At 44.0% G+C, this 16,733-nt stretch overlaps 1 protein-coding gene and 1 long non-coding RNA gene across 2 annotated transcripts in view; one reads left to right on the top strand and one right to left on the bottom strand.

The window, feature by feature from the left end:
* Positions 1-12,322, top strand: part of LOC147002053 (uncharacterized) — a 24,681-nt gene extending 12,359 nt beyond the window's left edge. The window contains exons 2-3 of the long non-coding RNA XR_015048974.1: positions 9,267-9,372; positions 12,067-12,322. This is a non-coding gene — a long non-coding RNA (uncharacterized LOC147002053). The remainder of the gene's footprint in view (positions 1-9,266; positions 9,373-12,066) is intronic.
* Positions 1-16,733, bottom strand: part of Mtfmt (mitochondrial methionyl-tRNA formyltransferase) — a 20,091-nt gene extending 3,358 nt beyond the window's left edge. The window contains 8 exon segments of the mRNA XM_021171563.3: positions 317-399; positions 1,831-1,909; positions 8,004-8,095; positions 11,081-11,156; positions 12,316-12,418; positions 13,055-13,177; positions 15,278-15,487; positions 16,511-16,733. Of these exon segments, the coding sequence (XP_021027222.2) occupies positions 317-399; positions 1,831-1,909; positions 8,004-8,095; positions 11,081-11,156; positions 12,316-12,418; positions 13,055-13,177; positions 15,278-15,487; positions 16,511-16,704 (960 nt within the window). The 5' untranslated portion in view covers positions 16,705-16,733.

Below are 16,733 nucleotides of genomic sequence, written 5' to 3'. Positions count from 1 at the left end.
TTCTAATCCCTTCAAGGAGCTCTACTCCCTGGTGACTAAGTATTCAAACCTGTGAGCCCATGGACACCTTTCTCATTCCAACCACCACAAATGGTAAATGGAAACCCTGGTATGGTGGTACATACCTGCAATTTCAACACTCAGCAGGCAGAGGCAGGAGGATCAGTTTTAGGCCAACCTGGGCCAAAAACTTAACAGTGAGTTCAAGACTAGCCTAGGCTACTTAAGACCTCATCTCAAAAGAAAAGGAAAAAGAAATACAAATTACAAATTTAGCAAAAACAATCACAATAACTTGAAGTGAAAGCCAACGTACCTTACAGTGAACCAGCAGCATTTGCGATGGTCTGTGGTACACCACGGACCCCGGAGTTACAGTCTGTCCTGTTAATTTCGGATCTAAAAGGGGGAAGAGAACACAAGAGAAATAATTATGCAACATCATGGTACTTCTTAAAAGTCAATACAATGTGTGCATACGTGTAATGGAGTTAGGCAGGCTGGACTTTACAGAGATCCCCATGCTTCCTGCCCCAGCCCTGGATGGAACATGGTACAGCACATGCCCAGGATTTAGAAGACCCTGGGCTCCATCTCCAGCACTGACAAACAAACAAAAATAAATAAATAAATGAATAAATAACTCTGCAGAGGCAGAACTAATTATGGAGGGATACACTTGCTAAGCCCTAGCTCTGCGATCTAAAACTGCTTGGAGCCATGTGCTCTGGCAAGAGCTCCACACAAGTCAGAAGTTAAAGTCCTTGCTCCATCTCCCAGGAATCACCTTTGATGCGGAATTTTGTCAATTCAGGACTGTCATTTTGAGAAACTAGCTGCCCAGCAGTGGAGCACCTCACAGGATGTTGATTGAGTGTGCTTGGCCTGTGGGAAGTGGCACCATTAGGAGGTGTGGCCTTGCTGGAGAAAGTATGTCACTGTGTTGTCTGGCTTTGAGGACTCCTAGTTTTCAAGCTCCGCCCAGTGTAGAAGAGACCCTCCTCGGGTTGCCTGCAGAAGACAGTCTCTTGCTGCTAACTTTGGACCGAGATGTAGAACTCTTGGCTCCCACAGCACCATGTCTGTTTGGAAGTTGCCACACTGCCCGCCATGATGATAATGGAATGAACCCTTGAAACTGTAAGCCAGCCCCAATTAAATGTTCTTTATCAGAGTTTCCCACATTCCTGCTCGCCACATCCAGAGACTGCTCAGGGACCTCAGAAGAAACTGTAGTGTGAAGTGCTGTGCGCTCTCTGCACTGTCCAGACATTTTCATTGTTATTTTCACCAGTGTGATTTTAACTAAGTCATTCTACAGCCCCTCTCTGGAGTTTATAGGAGCACAGTGACACTGCCTGCCAGCTTCCAGGTTCATGTGATGCTTGCATGAGAAAAGACACATGAATGGACTTTGCAAGGGATAAGGAGAGCAACTGCAAGGTATTATCATTAGTGCACGGAAAAATAAAAAAGGCCAGGCAGTGGTGGCACATGCCTTTAATCCCAGCACTTGGGAGGCAGAGGCAGAGGCAGGCGGAATTCTGAGTTCGAGGCTAGCCTGATCTACAGAGTGAGTTCCAGGATAGCCAGGGCTACACAGAGAAATCCTGTCTCAAAAACAAAAACAAAAAAGAAAGAAAGAAAGAAAGAAAGAAAGAAAGAAAGAAAGAAAGAAAAAAAGAAAAGTAGTAACAAAAAACCCACAGATCCTTATGTTCTGTCTGTGTCTGAGAATTAGAAATATGGAGAGGTGGGGGGGGGGGAGCATGACACATTTTCAAGGGGACTACAGTGAAAACAACTTGTCAGCTATTCAGAAGTCAGTACCTGCAAGGATGGAGTTGTTAACTTCTACGAGATCCAGAAGTTTAACAGTGTTCTCCATCCAGAGCGTCTGCAGTGGGACCTGCAATTGGAACGGAAGGACTCATGAAGGAACACATACAAAGCCCAAAGCCTTTTGGAGACTGCCATATATTAACCCACTCTGATGTTCCTTACACGTCCAGAGGGGCTGGGCACTCAGTCATCAAATCTGCTGAAACAGGGCCTGGCTGACCCTCTGTATCATCTCTGCAGTATATGTAAAATCTTACATTTTATGTAAGAGTCAGTATTTTTTAAAATAGAAGCCTTAATATGTCCAACTAAACATTTATGCTCAGTTTGGAAGCAAGAATTAAGCGTTCATGTTAAAGAAAGTGATAGGATTTTATACTTTCACAAGAGGCAGCCACTGTTAAGAGCTTGGTGTGTATGCCCTGTGTTATTCCCCTCACACCAAATGTTATTAGTGCAAAAGTCTAGAGCATGGCTGTCAGTGCATGTGTGTCTCCTTCACCTGCGCCCATGCACACCTGTGTCCATCTGAGAATTAATCACAGTTATAAAATCATATATAATACTTTATAAAAGACATCTCACACATTTCCAATTTCTTGCTATTTCAGAGAGCAGTGTCTTGCTGTTATAAACTGTGGCAGTAAACAACTTTGTGGGGCTGGCTGGCTCAATAGGTAAATATATTTGCTACTAAGCCAGATGGCCTGAGTCCTATGTGAAGGCCGGACAAGATGGAAAGAGAGAATAAATTTTTCAAAGTTGTCCTCTGACCAACACATGCCTGCTACAGCACACATACTAGATAAATGTGAAGAGAACACAGCTTTAAGAACTTAAATAAATCCCAGCACTGGGTGGTAGAAGCAGGTAGACCTCTGTGAGTTTGTGGCTAGCCTAGTCTACATAGTTCTAGGCTAGCCAGGGCTACCTTCTCAAAAACAATGCACACAAAAAACCCAAAACTACAAGCTGAGTTATAGAACTGATGGTAGAAAACATGCCTGCCACGTGCAACACCGCGGGCTCCACCCTCAGCCCTGAAGGGGAAAACTCCAATCACAGAGATTCCTCCCAAGTCTACCATTTAAGCAGGCATGAGGGTTCACACTAAACCCCAGCACTCGGGGATTCGGCAGAAGGAGCTCCATGAGTTCAAGTCCACCCTGGCAGCAGAGTAAGATACTGCCTTAACAACAGAACCAAAACGACAGAAACTGGAGCAGTCTATCTCTTGTTAATTTATGAGAATTTTATACCTATTTAGGAAGTTAGACATTGAATTCTAGTACGTGTTACAGATCTTTCTTCCAGTTTGAAAACTTTTGAGTCTTCTGATTAATTGCTTTTCTAAGATGGTTTTTAATTTTTATGGATTTAGAGTCACCAGTCTATTCTCACGTGACTTCAGTAGCTCATAACCATGTTTTAAGAGCAAGGCCTCTTTACACACTAAGACAATATGATTATAAAGTTACCTAACTCTGCTGTCTTCCAATCCTTGTGTGTGTGTGTGTGTGTGAAAAATACTTGACCCATCTTTGGTTTTCTTAAAATAAAAAGCACAAAGCACTAGTTTATCCTTATTAACAAATAATTTCAGGGATATAATACTGTTAACTATATATTAACCATACATATATAAATACGTTTTTATTATTGCTTGCTTGTTTGAGACAGGATCTCTCCATGAAGCTTTGGCTGTCCTTGAACTCAGTATGTAGTTCAGAGATCTGCCTGCCTCTGCCTCCTAAGTGTTGGGATTAAAGCATGTGCCACCACACCAGGCCTAAGCAGTTTGATTTTAAAAATGCAGAATCAGGGCTGGAGAGATGGCTCAGTGGGTAAGAGCACAGAGACACTGGGTTTGATTCCAGCACCCACACCATTGCTCACAACTGTCGGTGTGTAACTCCAGTCCCACACAATTGCTCACAACTGTCGGTGTGTAACTCCAGTCCCACACCATTGCTCACAACTGTCGGTGTGTAACTCCAGTCCCACACAATTGCTCACAACTGTCGGTGTGTAACTCCAGTCCCACACCATTGCTCACAACTGTCGGTCTGTAACTCCAGTCCCACACCATTGCTCACAACTGTCGGTGTGTGACTCCAGTCCCACACCATTGCTCACAACTGTCGGTGTGTAACTCCAGTCCCACACCATTGCTCACAACTGTCGGTGTGTGACTCCAGTCCCACACAATTGCTCACAACTGTCGGTGTGTGACTCCAGTCCCACACAATTGCTCACAACTGTCGGTGTGTGACTCCAGTCCCACACCATTGCTCACAACTGTCGGTCTGTAACTCCAGTCCCACACCATTGCTCACAACTGTCGGTGTGTGACTCCAGTCCCACACCATTGCTCACAACTGTCGGTCTGTAACTCCAGTCCCACACCATTGCTCACAACTGTCGGTGTGTGACTCCAGTCCCACACCATTGCTCACAACTGTCGGTGTGTAACTCCAGTCCCACACCATTGCTCACAACTGTCGGTGTGTGACTCCAGTCCCAGGGTGTCCAGTGCTCTCTTCTGGCCTCAAAGAGCACTAGGGACTAATATGATGCCAAGATAAGCATGCAGGCAAAATGCCCATAGGCATTAAATAACATAAAGATAGGGTCGCCAGCCTCTATTTGAGACTAGAGAGATGGCTCAGTGGTTCGGAGAGCTCACTGTATAATCGTGATGGTGGGAGTTCATGCCCCATCGCCCACATAGCAAGCCTGATATCTAGGAAGCGGCTGTCACTACAGCTCTGAAGTAGCGAATGGTCTCTCCTGGTCTCTGTGAGTGCACGGGTATGTGTACCCGCACATGTACATGCTCATATACCCAGACACACAAGTATACACATAAAAAATGAAATAAACCTTAAAAGGAAGAATGCTTAAAAAGAAAAACAAAAAACAAAAACAAAATCAAAGGCAGGTTTCACTGGCAAGGGCCAGCCAACTCAGTGGTGCCACTTACTGGACAACATGAAATGCCATCTTTGCTATTTTAACACATTCACAATATAAAGGAATGCAACAAAAGCTGCCTGAAAGCACAATGAAAATAAATATACCAGAATAACTTCCCTTAGTTTCGCTGATCTCATCATTTTCAGACTGTATTTTGATGATGTTTTAAGACATTATGTGAATGTGCGGAAACGGGGGTTGTAGAGTTTCAGCTCAAAGCCACTCTGAGATCATCTCAGAAAGAAAGGAAGGAAGGAAGGAAGGAAGGAAGGAAGGAAGGAAGGAAGAAAGAAAGAAAGAAAGAAAGAAAGAAAGAAAGAAAGAAAGAAAGAAAGAAAGAAAGAAGCAAACCAGGTATTGGCCATATCTGTCAGCCCAGTGTTTAGAAGGCTGATGCAGGAGAATGCCTGAATGTGAGGACAACATGTGCTACAAAGTGAGTTCCAAACCAGCCTGGACCACAGAGTGAGACCTGCTCTCCAAACAAACAAATGGGGGCTGGAGACGACTTAGCAGCTGAGAGCAAGCCCTGCTCTTGCAGAAGATCCAAGTTCCGCTCCCAGCACCAAGGCAGAAAGATATACAAGTTAGTTAGAAGACTTAGATTCATTGCCTAGTGACTGGTCACATTTAAGTTACTTATCTTGTTTTTATTCCTTTATAATAGGGGATAATCGATAATCAAACCTGATTAGAAGATATTGCAGAATGTACATTTGAAAGCACTTTGTGAATTCCAAAGCTATATCAAAACTTAAAATTTTATAAAATTAACTCAAGCAAGTCAATGGCCTTTCTGTACACAAAGGATAAACAGGCAGAGAAGGAAATTAGGGAAACAACACCCTTCTCAATAGTCACAAACAATATAAAATACCTTGGCGTGACTCTAACTAAGGAAGTGAAAGATCTGTATGACAAGAACTTCAAGTCCCTGAAGAAAGAAATTAAAGAAGATCTCAGAAGATGGAAAGACCTCCCATGCTCATGGATTGGCAGGATCAACATTGTAAAAATGGCTATCTTACCAAAAGCAATCTACAGATTCAATGCAATCCCCATCAAAATTCCAACTCAATTCTTCAACGAATTAGAAAGGGCAATCTGCAAATTCATCTGGAACAACAAAAAACCTAGGATAGCAAAAACTCTTCTCAAGGATAAAAGAACCTCTGGTGGAATCACCATGCCTGACCTAAAGCTGTACTACAGAGCAATTGTGATAAAAACTGCATGGTACTGGTATAACGACAGACAAGTAGACCAATGGAACACAATTGAAGACCCTGAGATCAACCCACATACCTATGGTCACTTGATCTTTGACAAGGGAGCAAAAACCATCCAGTGGAAGAAAGACAGCATTTTCAACAAATGGTGCTGGCACAACTGGCGGTTATCATGTAGAAGAATGCGAATTTATCCGTTCCTATCTCCTTGTACTAAGGTCAAATCTAAGTGGATTAAGGAACTCCACATAAAACCAGAGACACTGAAACTTATAGAGGAGAAAGTAGGGAAAAGCCTCGAAGATATGGGTACAGGGGAAAAATTCCTGAATAGAACAGCAAAGGCTTGTGCTGTAAGATCGAGAATCGATAAATGGGACCTCATAAAGTTGCAACGCTTCTGCAAGGCAAAAGACACCATCAATAAGACAAAAAGACCACCAACAGATTGGGAAAGGATCTTTACCTATCCTAAATCAGATAGGGGACTAATAACCAATATATATAAAGAACTCAAGAAGGTGGACTCCAGAAAATCAAATAACCCCGTTAAAAAATGGGGCTCAGAACTGAACAAAGAATTCTCACCTGAGGAATACCGAATGGCAGAGAAGCACCTGAAAAAATGTTCAACATCCTTAATCATCAGGGAAATGCAACTCAAAACAACCCTGAGATTCCACCTCACACCAGTCAGAATGGCTAAGATCAAAAATTCAGGTGACAGCAGATGCTGGCGAGGATGTGGAGAAAGAGGAACACTCCTTCATTGTTGGTGGGATTGCAAGCTGGTACAACCACTCTGGAAATCAGTTTGGCGGTTCCTCAGAAAATTGGACATAATACTACCAGAGGATCCAGCAATACCTCTCCTGGGCATATATCCAGAAGATGTTCCAACCGGTAAGAAGGACACATGCTCCACTATGTTCATAGCAGCCTTATTTATAATAGCCAGAAGCTGAAAAGAACCCAGATGCCCCTCAACAGAGGAATGGATACAGAAAATGTGGTACATTTACACAATGGAGTACTACTCAGCTATTAAAAGGAATGAATTTATGAAATTCCTAGGCAAATGGATGGATCTGGAGGGCATCATCCTGAGTGAGGTAACATATTCACAAAGGAACTCACACAATATGTACTCACTGATAAGTGGATATTAGCCCAAAAACTTAGGATACCCAAGATATAAGATACAATTTGTTAAATGCATGAAACTCAAGAAGAACGAAGACCAAAGTGTGGACACTGTGCTCCTTCTTGGAATTGGGAACAAAACACCCATGGAAAGAGTTACAGAGATAAAGTTTGGAGCTGTGAAGAAAGGATGGACCATCTAAAGACTGCCATATCCAGGGATCCATCCCATAATCAGCTTCCAAACTCTGACACCATTGCATACACTAGCAAGATTTTGCTGAAAGGACCCAGATATAGCTGTCTCTTGTGAGACAATGCCGGGGCCTAGCAAACACAGAAGTGGATGCTCACAGTCAGCTATTGGATGGATCACAGGGCCCGCAATGGAGGAGCTAGAGAAAATACCCAAGGAGCTAAAGGGAACTGCAACCCCATAGGTGGAACATTATTATGAACTAACCAGTACCCCAGAGCTCTTGACTCTAGCTGCATTTGTATCAAAAGATGGCCTAGTCGGCCATCACTGGAAAGAGAGGCCCATTGGACTTGCCAACTTTATATGCCCCAGTACAGGGGAATGCCAGGGCCAAGGGGTGGGGGTAGGTGGGTGGGGGACTGGGGGGGGAGTGTATTGGGGACTTCTTGGATAGCATTGGAAATGTAATTGAGGAAATTACCTAATTAAAAAAAAAAAACTTAAAATTTAAAGTTTAAGAAAATTTCATGTTTAGTTCAGAAGGTTCATTCCTAAATAAATATACCTAGAAAGGAAACAATATGGTAAAAACACAACACAATTGTCCAACTTACTATATCCCCAATGGCAAGGTGAAGTCTGAGTACTTGCTCTGAGGTTTGCTCCTCCCACTTGACACAGCTGGTGCCAGCAGAGACCTTGGGGGCTGCAAGATGAGACATAAGCAAGAATGAACAGGGTTCAGTGTTCATGAACTGGTAAGAGTCAGGCTGAGTTACAAACAGAAGAGAATAATCAACTTTTCTATATGTCTAAAACGTGCTGCAGTATGAAGTTAAAGTAAGCAAGCCTGACAAGTATTAAACCATGAGCAAACTACTTTCTAGCCTGGACTCAAAGCTCCAGAGAGGACAGGCAAGATGGCTCAGCTAGTGAAGGTGCTTGCCTCCAAGTCTGGCAATGTGAGTTCAGTCCCTGGAGCGTCCGGGACAGGAGCACCAGCCCCTGAAAAGCTACAGTGGGTTGGTCTTATGCTATTTGTATTCTAATGCTAATATTGGGCCTCACAAGAGAATCTGCGTGTAGACCCAAGTGACACCGTGTAACCTGTTCCCAAGTTATTTTTGATTGGTAAATAAAGCTGCTAATAGCTGGGCAGTCAAGACATAGGCGGGTGGGGGGGTAGGGTGGGTGTGTGATCCTGGGCTTGGGGGTCTGAGGAGAACCAAGAGAGGGAGGTGGAAGAACAAAGAGGAACAGCCTTGGGCTAGGTAAACCATAAAACAAAACAAAACAAACAAACAAGCAGACAAAATCGTGGCCCTAGGGGCTGGCCAATTGGAGCTAAGAGCAGCGCAGATGAAACATAATTAGTAATTCAGAGTTATTGATAGGAAAGTAGATTCTAATAGCATAGAGGGTAGACATCTGCCCAGCCCTAGTGCTGATTAAGGCTTATTGTAAACATAAACATTGTGTATGCCTTTTATGTGGGAACTGAATGGTCAAGGTAGGAAAGAAAAAAAAAAAACCAAACAAATAAATAAAAAGCATTTTTGAAAAGACAAACATAAAAGGCATAAGTTAATATCAAACTGAAAGTGTGTAGCTCATATGACAGAGGCTGAATTTCAGAATTATATAAAATATTCCTAAGAAGTGAAAAGGAACAAACCTAAATCCTGATATAGAAAAATGGAACAACAGTAAGATACCTCCAGAAAAAAAGGAAATACAAAGCCAACAAATACTCCTTAAACACAAAAAATGTCATTACTATCACTCACAGGAGTGATAATTATGTTTTATAATTATGATAATTATGCACATTAAAACTACTCCAATGTTTTATTTACTCATTTTTTTTTCCTGAGAAGGCTTTACTGTCCAGCCCAGGTCGGCCTTACTTCCCGAGTCAGCTGTGATCACCGGGAGGACCTCACCATTCACCTGGGCCTCGGCTAGTGGACTAGGAACCATCGTGTACGTAAGTGATTCCAGCCTGGAAACAGCTCACCCCCCCTCAGCAGGGCACATGCTGAATGCATAGGATAGATCACGCAACGGAGAACTCTGCCCATAAGACAGAAACAGAGAGCAGGGTCTGGGGAGCCTGCTCATGGTGCTTACTGCTTTGGCTCCTAGCACCCACATGGTGGCTCATGACCATTTGTAACCCTAGTTCCAGAGTACCCTCTTTTGACACCAAAAGTTTTACATTTTGGGGTGACTAATTAGGATTATATTAGCAAAACACAAAGATTGAAGCAGTCTTAAAAATGTGCTCCTTGGGTCCTAGATTGTTTTTTTTTTTTTTTTGTGCTTTTATTTTTTTTTTGATTTTTAATATTTTTATTACATATTTTCCTCAATTACATTTCCAATGCTATCCCAAAAGTCCCCCATAGTGCCCCCCACTTCCCTACCCACCCATTCCCATTCTTTTGGCCCTGGCATTCCCCTATATTGGGGCATATAAAGTTTGCAAGTCCAATGGGCCTCTCTTTCCATTGATGGCCGACTAGGCCATCTTTCGATACATATGCAGCTAGAGACAAGAGCTCCGGGGTTCTGGTTAGTACATCATGTTGTTCCAACAATAGGGTTGCAGATCCCTTTAGCTCCTTGGGTACTTTCTCTAGCTTCTCCATTGGGAGCCCTGTGATACATCCAATAGCTGACTGTGAACATCCACTCCTGTGTTTGCTAGGCCCCGGCATCGTCTCACAAGAGACAGCTATATTTGGGTCCTTTCAGCAAAATCTTGCTAGTGTATGCAATGGTGTCAGCGTTTAGAAGCTGATTATGGGATGGATCCCTGGATACGGCAGTCTCTAAATGGTCCATCCTTTCATCACAGCTACGAACTTTGTCTCTGTAACTCCTTCCCTGGGTGTTTTGTTCCCAATTCTAAGAAGGTGCACAGTGTCCACACTTTGGTCTTCATTCTTCTTGAGTTTCATGCGTTTATCAAATTGTATCTTATATCTTGGGTATCCTAAGTTTTGGGCTAATATCCACTTATCAGTGAATACATATTGTGTGAGTTCTTTTGTGATTGTGTTATTTCACTCAAGATGATGCGGGTCCTAGATTGTTATTGTTTGGTTTTGAATGGATATAAAATACATCTTCGGACATTTAGGAAGACCTGTACAGATGGGATATTGGATACTATCAGGGTTTAATGCCTTTGTTTTTGTTGTTTGTTTTAGGATTAAAATTTTTATTTCATTTTATGTGCATGCTTTGTCTGTGTGACTGTCTCTGTATCACACTGATGCAGTACCCACAGGCCAGAAGACAGTGTCAGGTCTCCTGGGAGCAGAGTTACAGATAGTTGTGGGCCACCATGTAAGTGCTGGATATCTAATCTAGGCTGTCTGCAAAAGCAGCCAGTGCTCTGACCCACTGAGCCACATCTCCAAGTGCGTGCTAAACCTGGAGATGAATTTCATCATTTATACTCGCAGATGAACAATCAGAACTTTATATACACGAAATATAAACACAGAAAGATTTGGGGCAGAGGTGCTAAATACTTCTCAAAATAAAAGGCTGGAGGAACTGTTGAGAACTTACCAACCATGATCTGGAAAATACACACAAGGCCGTGAAGAGGGTGGAGCATTTAGCCGCCACCAAGGCCAACAGAACCTTTACAAGAGGTGAGTGTCTGGCCTCCACTCACCGTATGTCACTCCCTCGGCTGGCTGCGGCCTTCCATTGTTCAGACTTTCAGGCAAATTTTTCAAAACTGAGATAAGCTACAAATACAAAAGAAGAGAGAGAGAGCAGAGTATTCAACAGACACAGTTCAGTGCCATGAGGTAACGTATCCCAGCAAGAGTGGGGGCAAACTGGCTTCGCCTGTGAGGATGTGTGCTGATGGGTGGCTACACCAAGCTGCTCTATGGAGCACAGGCACCAAACTGCTTCCCAACAGGGTTGACCTGTACCTGGATGCACAGGCTCTTACTATCAGGCAGTCTGTGCGGAGCAACTACACTCTCACCCTACACAAGGCAGTGAGGCCTCACAGGAGCATGCTCCAATCCTATCCCCTAACCTACCAGTGCTGGCATTTTGGAAAAGTTCTCTGATATGTTTGTAGCCCTCAATGTTGCATCTGTGAAACAAGTGTCAGCAACAATTACCTCAGAGGTGGTTGGCAGGGAGCCAAAGAAAAGTCACAGAGTATCTAAATAGTCTGGATAAACAGCAGCTGCCACAGAGAGCCACTTCTGAGGGGATGCTCAGAACTTGAGGTACTAGCCATCCAGCTGGGAAATGAACAGGTTCTTAGTGGCTCTAGGCCAAGTGAGGGCAGGGAGAGGGCACCCAGGAGAATAAACTAAATACCTCACTATGGGATGGAAGGGACCACTGAAGATCGCCTATTTTATTTGAAAGCTTTTATGAAGTACCCACTCTGCAATTCTCAATGCTCACATATACTGGGCAAACTTTTAGGAAGCCAGGGACAAGAACCACTCTCTGCTTGGTTGTTATGGGCTACTGAGGACAAGCTCTCATTAGCCGAGACTGACCTAAGCACATCATGAGTCTCCTGCCTCAGCCTCCTGAGTGTTGGGATGACAGGTGGATATGACCATGTTTGGTCCCAATCCCAGTCTTGATCTCTCATGTTATTAACTATTTTATTACTTTTTACAGTGTAATACCTGAACCCAGGTGGGGGTCAGAGAACTTGCTGGACTCAGTTCTCTTCTTTCATGGTGTGAGTCCCGGGGACTGCACTGAGATCATCAGGCTTGGCGGCAAGCACCTTCACCTGCTGAGCCATCTATCTCACTGCCCTGACCCCATCCCCACCCCTACCAAGGAAGCTTTAAAATGACAAATCAGAAGATTTGTATTGCTTAAGAAGCCTTCTCATGCTGATGACGACGACAAACACTGTACCATGTTGGCACCAAGTTTTGACAACACTGCTTCCAATTCCTTTGATGTGCTCTTGGGAGGCACAGGGATGGTTTCTTGCTGGAGAATTGGGCCTATATCAAACCTGGCAAGGAAATATAATAAATAAATAAATAAATAAATAAATAAATAAACAAACCCAAATTAGCCAACATTATTATTTACTAAGATAATGTTTGTCACAACAGCAGAGACAGATTTTGCAGGCTATTAACCTGTCAGTCACTCCAGTTTGAAGTCACCCTGGAATCCTGGCATACAGGAGGCATTGCCTCAAAAGTAAGAAAGGAGGAGGGTCGCATATGCCTTTAATACTAGTACTGGGAAGCAGCTGCAAGAGGAACTCTCTTGAGTCTGAGCTCAGCCTAGTTCACATAGTGAGTTCTAGGCCAGCCAGAGACATACAATGACTCTATCTCAAAACATCCAAAGCAAATCAACACACACACACACACACACACACACACTCCAAATGCATCTGCCATCTATATCTTTTTAGAGAAACCCAGATGTTAACACTTCCAAAGACTGATTTACAAGGACTTTGAAGGACTCTGTATGAATCTCTGAAGACACACGCTTATGCTAGAGACTAGGCACACTCACAGTGACTACGAAGGCAAAGGGCGACACTGGAGCCTTAGCCAAGTCAGCACACTCTGACCACTCCCCCAACCACAAAGGTCTCAGACACACACTAGTTTAACTTAATAAATTCTACCTTTTGGGTCTAATTTGCATAATCGTTACGCCAGTGACAGTGTCTCCATGAAGCACCGTGTGGATTATCGGAGCGGGACCACGCCACCTCGGGAGGCAACTGGGGTGCACATTCAGTATGCCGCTGAGTCAGAAAAGGTAGAAATTAGTACGGGAACTAGTTGTTGCTACCCAACTAACATGCGCTTTCATCATTAAACTTTCCAAGAGCTGGCATGGTGGCACTTATTAATTCTAGCACTTGGAAAGCTGAGGGGGGAGAACTGCTGTGAGTTCCAGGCTGGCCTGTGCCACAGATTGAGGCCCTGTTTCAAAACAATCATCACCCTGAAAATACCAGACAACATCTATCACCTGTCGTCTACAACCGATAGGGTTAAAAGCACACGACCTTGAAAATCTATCACCTAAAACATAAAGTCAGAGGTGCGTTCACTCTTTTACCATAGGTAACCAATGAAACTTAAAACCAGAGCACGCAGAGGTTGGAGAGACAGCTAAGTGGTTAAGAGGACCAGGGTTCAGGTTCTCAGCACCCCACACAGTGGATCACAAACATCTATAACTACAGTTCCAGGGAATCTGACATCTTCTTCTGGCCTCCGTGAACACCAGGTACCACATGGGGCACAAACATATTATGCAAACAAGAGCTGGAGAATGGCTCAGCAGTTAAGAGCACGGACTGCTCTTCCAAAGGTCCTGAGTTCAAATCCCAGAAACCACATGGTGGATCACAACCATCCATAATGAGATCTGATGCCCTCTTCTGGGGTTTCTGAAGACAGCTACAGTGTACTCACATATAATAAATAAATCTTTAAAAAAATATATATATATATATATAATGCAAACAAAACACTCATGCACATAAAATAAAATGAGTATATCTATGCAAAAATGTTTTTAATTAAAACAACAAAGCAAACAGGGATATATAATAAGATACCGTGTCATCAAGTGATATTCCTACCCAAACATTCAATCGAGGGTTAAATTTATACAAGTTCAGACAGCTATCACATCTCCAGGCCATACAATCTTACGGAGTAGTGTCAGATACACCATCTATTGTTGACTGAAATGCCATCAGAAACATGAAGAGTTTTTCAGATAAAGGGAACTGTGCAGAGATTTTATTATTTTCTTCTCAGCTGCTGCTTACAGAGTGCTGAGATTAAAGGAATGTATACATGCTTGACATGTACAGAGATTTGTTTTGTTTTGTTTTTTGAGACAAGAGTTTCTCAGGGGGCTGGAGAGATGGCTCAGCAGTTACGACTGCTCTTCCAGAAGTCCTGGGTTCAAATCCTAGCAATCTTTAAAAGAGACAGGGTTTTTCTGTGTATCCCTGGCTGTCCTGAAATTCACTCTGTAGAGAAGACTGGCCTTGAACTCAAGAGATCTGCCGCCTGCTGCTGCAGCAGCCTCTGCCTTGCAAGTGCTAAGATTCAAGGCAGGCACTGGGCCAGAGACTTTAAGGGGAGAAAACGCTTGCCATATTCAGCACATGGCCAGGCAGTCGAGCTGGTGTAGAATGAATCAGGAGAGGCCACAGCATCTGCAGAGGCCCTCTAGAAGGTGACTGCAGTTAACACAGAAAAGAATGGACACAGTGCCGATGACGGAATTCACCATAACGGACTGGACGTGGGACACAAGACAACTGAAGAATGACTCTGGGATTTGGGGCCCAGCATCCAGAAGGCTGGGGTTCCTAGTTCTTAGATAAAGGTCTGCAGAGGGGTTAAGTCTTTTCAGTGAGAGAAGCCAATGGGACATCCACGCAGAGCGTGGGCAAGGTGGGTACCTGGAGTTCAGAGAGAGTTGGGCAGGGCTTGTCAGCAAATGCATGATATTTAAATAAGGGCATAGGAAAGCCAAGGAGTTCGATACTTTGTGCCAAAAATAAATCTTATTCTAAAAGAAGACAGGGAAGAAAACATAGTTTAATCTGGGCCTGGTGGTACACACTTTTAATCTACACACTTAGGGGACAGATATAGGCAGATCTCTCTGTGAGTTTGAGGCTAGCCTGCTCTACATAGTGAATTGCAACAGGACAGCTAAGGCTACATATATAGTGAGACCCTGTCTGAATGGAGAAAGAAAAAAAGAAAGCAAGCAAGCAAACAAACATAGTTTAAATTATGGCATTTTAGTTGCTAGACCCATTCATAAAAGAATGATCTCCACACTGTATTTCCTTATAAGTAAAACTTACTAGGGAAATTTAAGAATAAGAGCCTCACTCAAAAGCCGGCCAAAGGAAGCCACTACCCCAACGTCATATTCTCCAGATCCCACGTCGGGCCACTCGTACACCGGGAGCTGAGACTGTATAGCATATTGCTTCACAGGTAGTCCTTTGGGGGATAGCGAAGGCACTGTGACAACCTCCAGTCTCTCAATTAACTTTTCCTCTTTGCTGTCTCTGAATCAGAAAGATTTGGGGGAAAAAAAAATCCAACAGTGTCAGGGCAACAGCCCAAAGCTAAACTATTTCATGCACAGCAAAGCTATTTTTATGATTAAACCCATGGCACATTTAGAGCTAAAATAATTAAGATTTTTTTGCAACCAACACACAGGGTTTTAATTTAATAATTTTAAAATTAAACTTTATCTATTATTATTATTATTATTATTATGTGCATGGTGTGGGCATGTGCTATTATTACTGTGTGCGTGTGTGCAGGCGTATGCTACAGCATGTGTGTGGAAATGAGAGGAAAACTTTCAGGAGTCAGTTCTCTTCTTACAGCATCCACAGGGTGTAGCTCACAAGGGCCTGTCACTCCAGCTCCAGGGAATGGGACACCCATTTTCGGCCTCCACAGGCACCAACACGTACATGCTCATAGACACACACACATACAAATAAAATCTAAAAGTAAAAAAATCTTATTTAAAAAGAAAAGTGTTTGTAGGAAGGCAGGGATGGAGGCGAGAGACATGCCAGGAAACCAGGGACTGATAAATAACCAAATAACCTTAAGCCGTGGGGCGGTAGACATAGCAGCCTTTCAGGAAAAGGGTGAATTACAAATTACTTTCTTCCTAGTAGACAAGGTTAGTTAAATCGCATAAATAATATATGTATATGAAACTGTTCTAACTTGGAAATGTACTCATTTGAAAACGGTTCGTTAGAGGCTGTTCACCCCTAGAAAACACAGGCGTGTAGAAGGGCAAGGAAACGGACGCCACCAACACCAGGAAGGGACGAACTTTGGAGTCACAGCCCTTTTCAGCTAACCGGCTCCGCCCACGACCCTGAGCACTGGCCGGGCCTCTCCAAGTACCGGTTCCCAGGCACGGGGAGATGGAGGGTCTGCTGGCAGATGCTGCAGGAGCCACAGGAGCTCTGCGGGCCGGGACCCAACGGGGCGCCTTCCCGGTACCGCGCTGCCCTGAGGTCGCCACCGCGGCTCAGCGTGGGACCCTGCCCCGGTACCTGGCGGCGTGTAGCGCCCGCAGCGTTTCCCGGGCAAAGTGGTCGGTGCCGAGGAACAGCACCCGCCAAGGCGGCTTCTCGCGGACTCGGGAGCCTCGACTGTCCTTCCCGTCGAACCCGACAGGTGCCTGACAGGAACAGCGTGGCCTCCTTCCCGTCAGCCACCGACCCCACCAGCGCCGCGGAAGGAGCATCACCTCGGCCCGCAGCGGCCCACCATGCG

The sequence above is a fragment of the Mus caroli genome, unplaced genomic scaffold (assembly GCF_978045245.1).
Source record: "Mus caroli unplaced genomic scaffold, Mus_caroli_1 scaffold_11, whole genome shotgun sequence".
NCBI lineage: Eukaryota > Metazoa > Chordata > Mammalia > Rodentia > Muridae > Mus > Mus caroli.
Note: the sequence above shows the minus strand (reverse complement) of the source record. Positions and strands in the feature narration are given on the sequence as shown.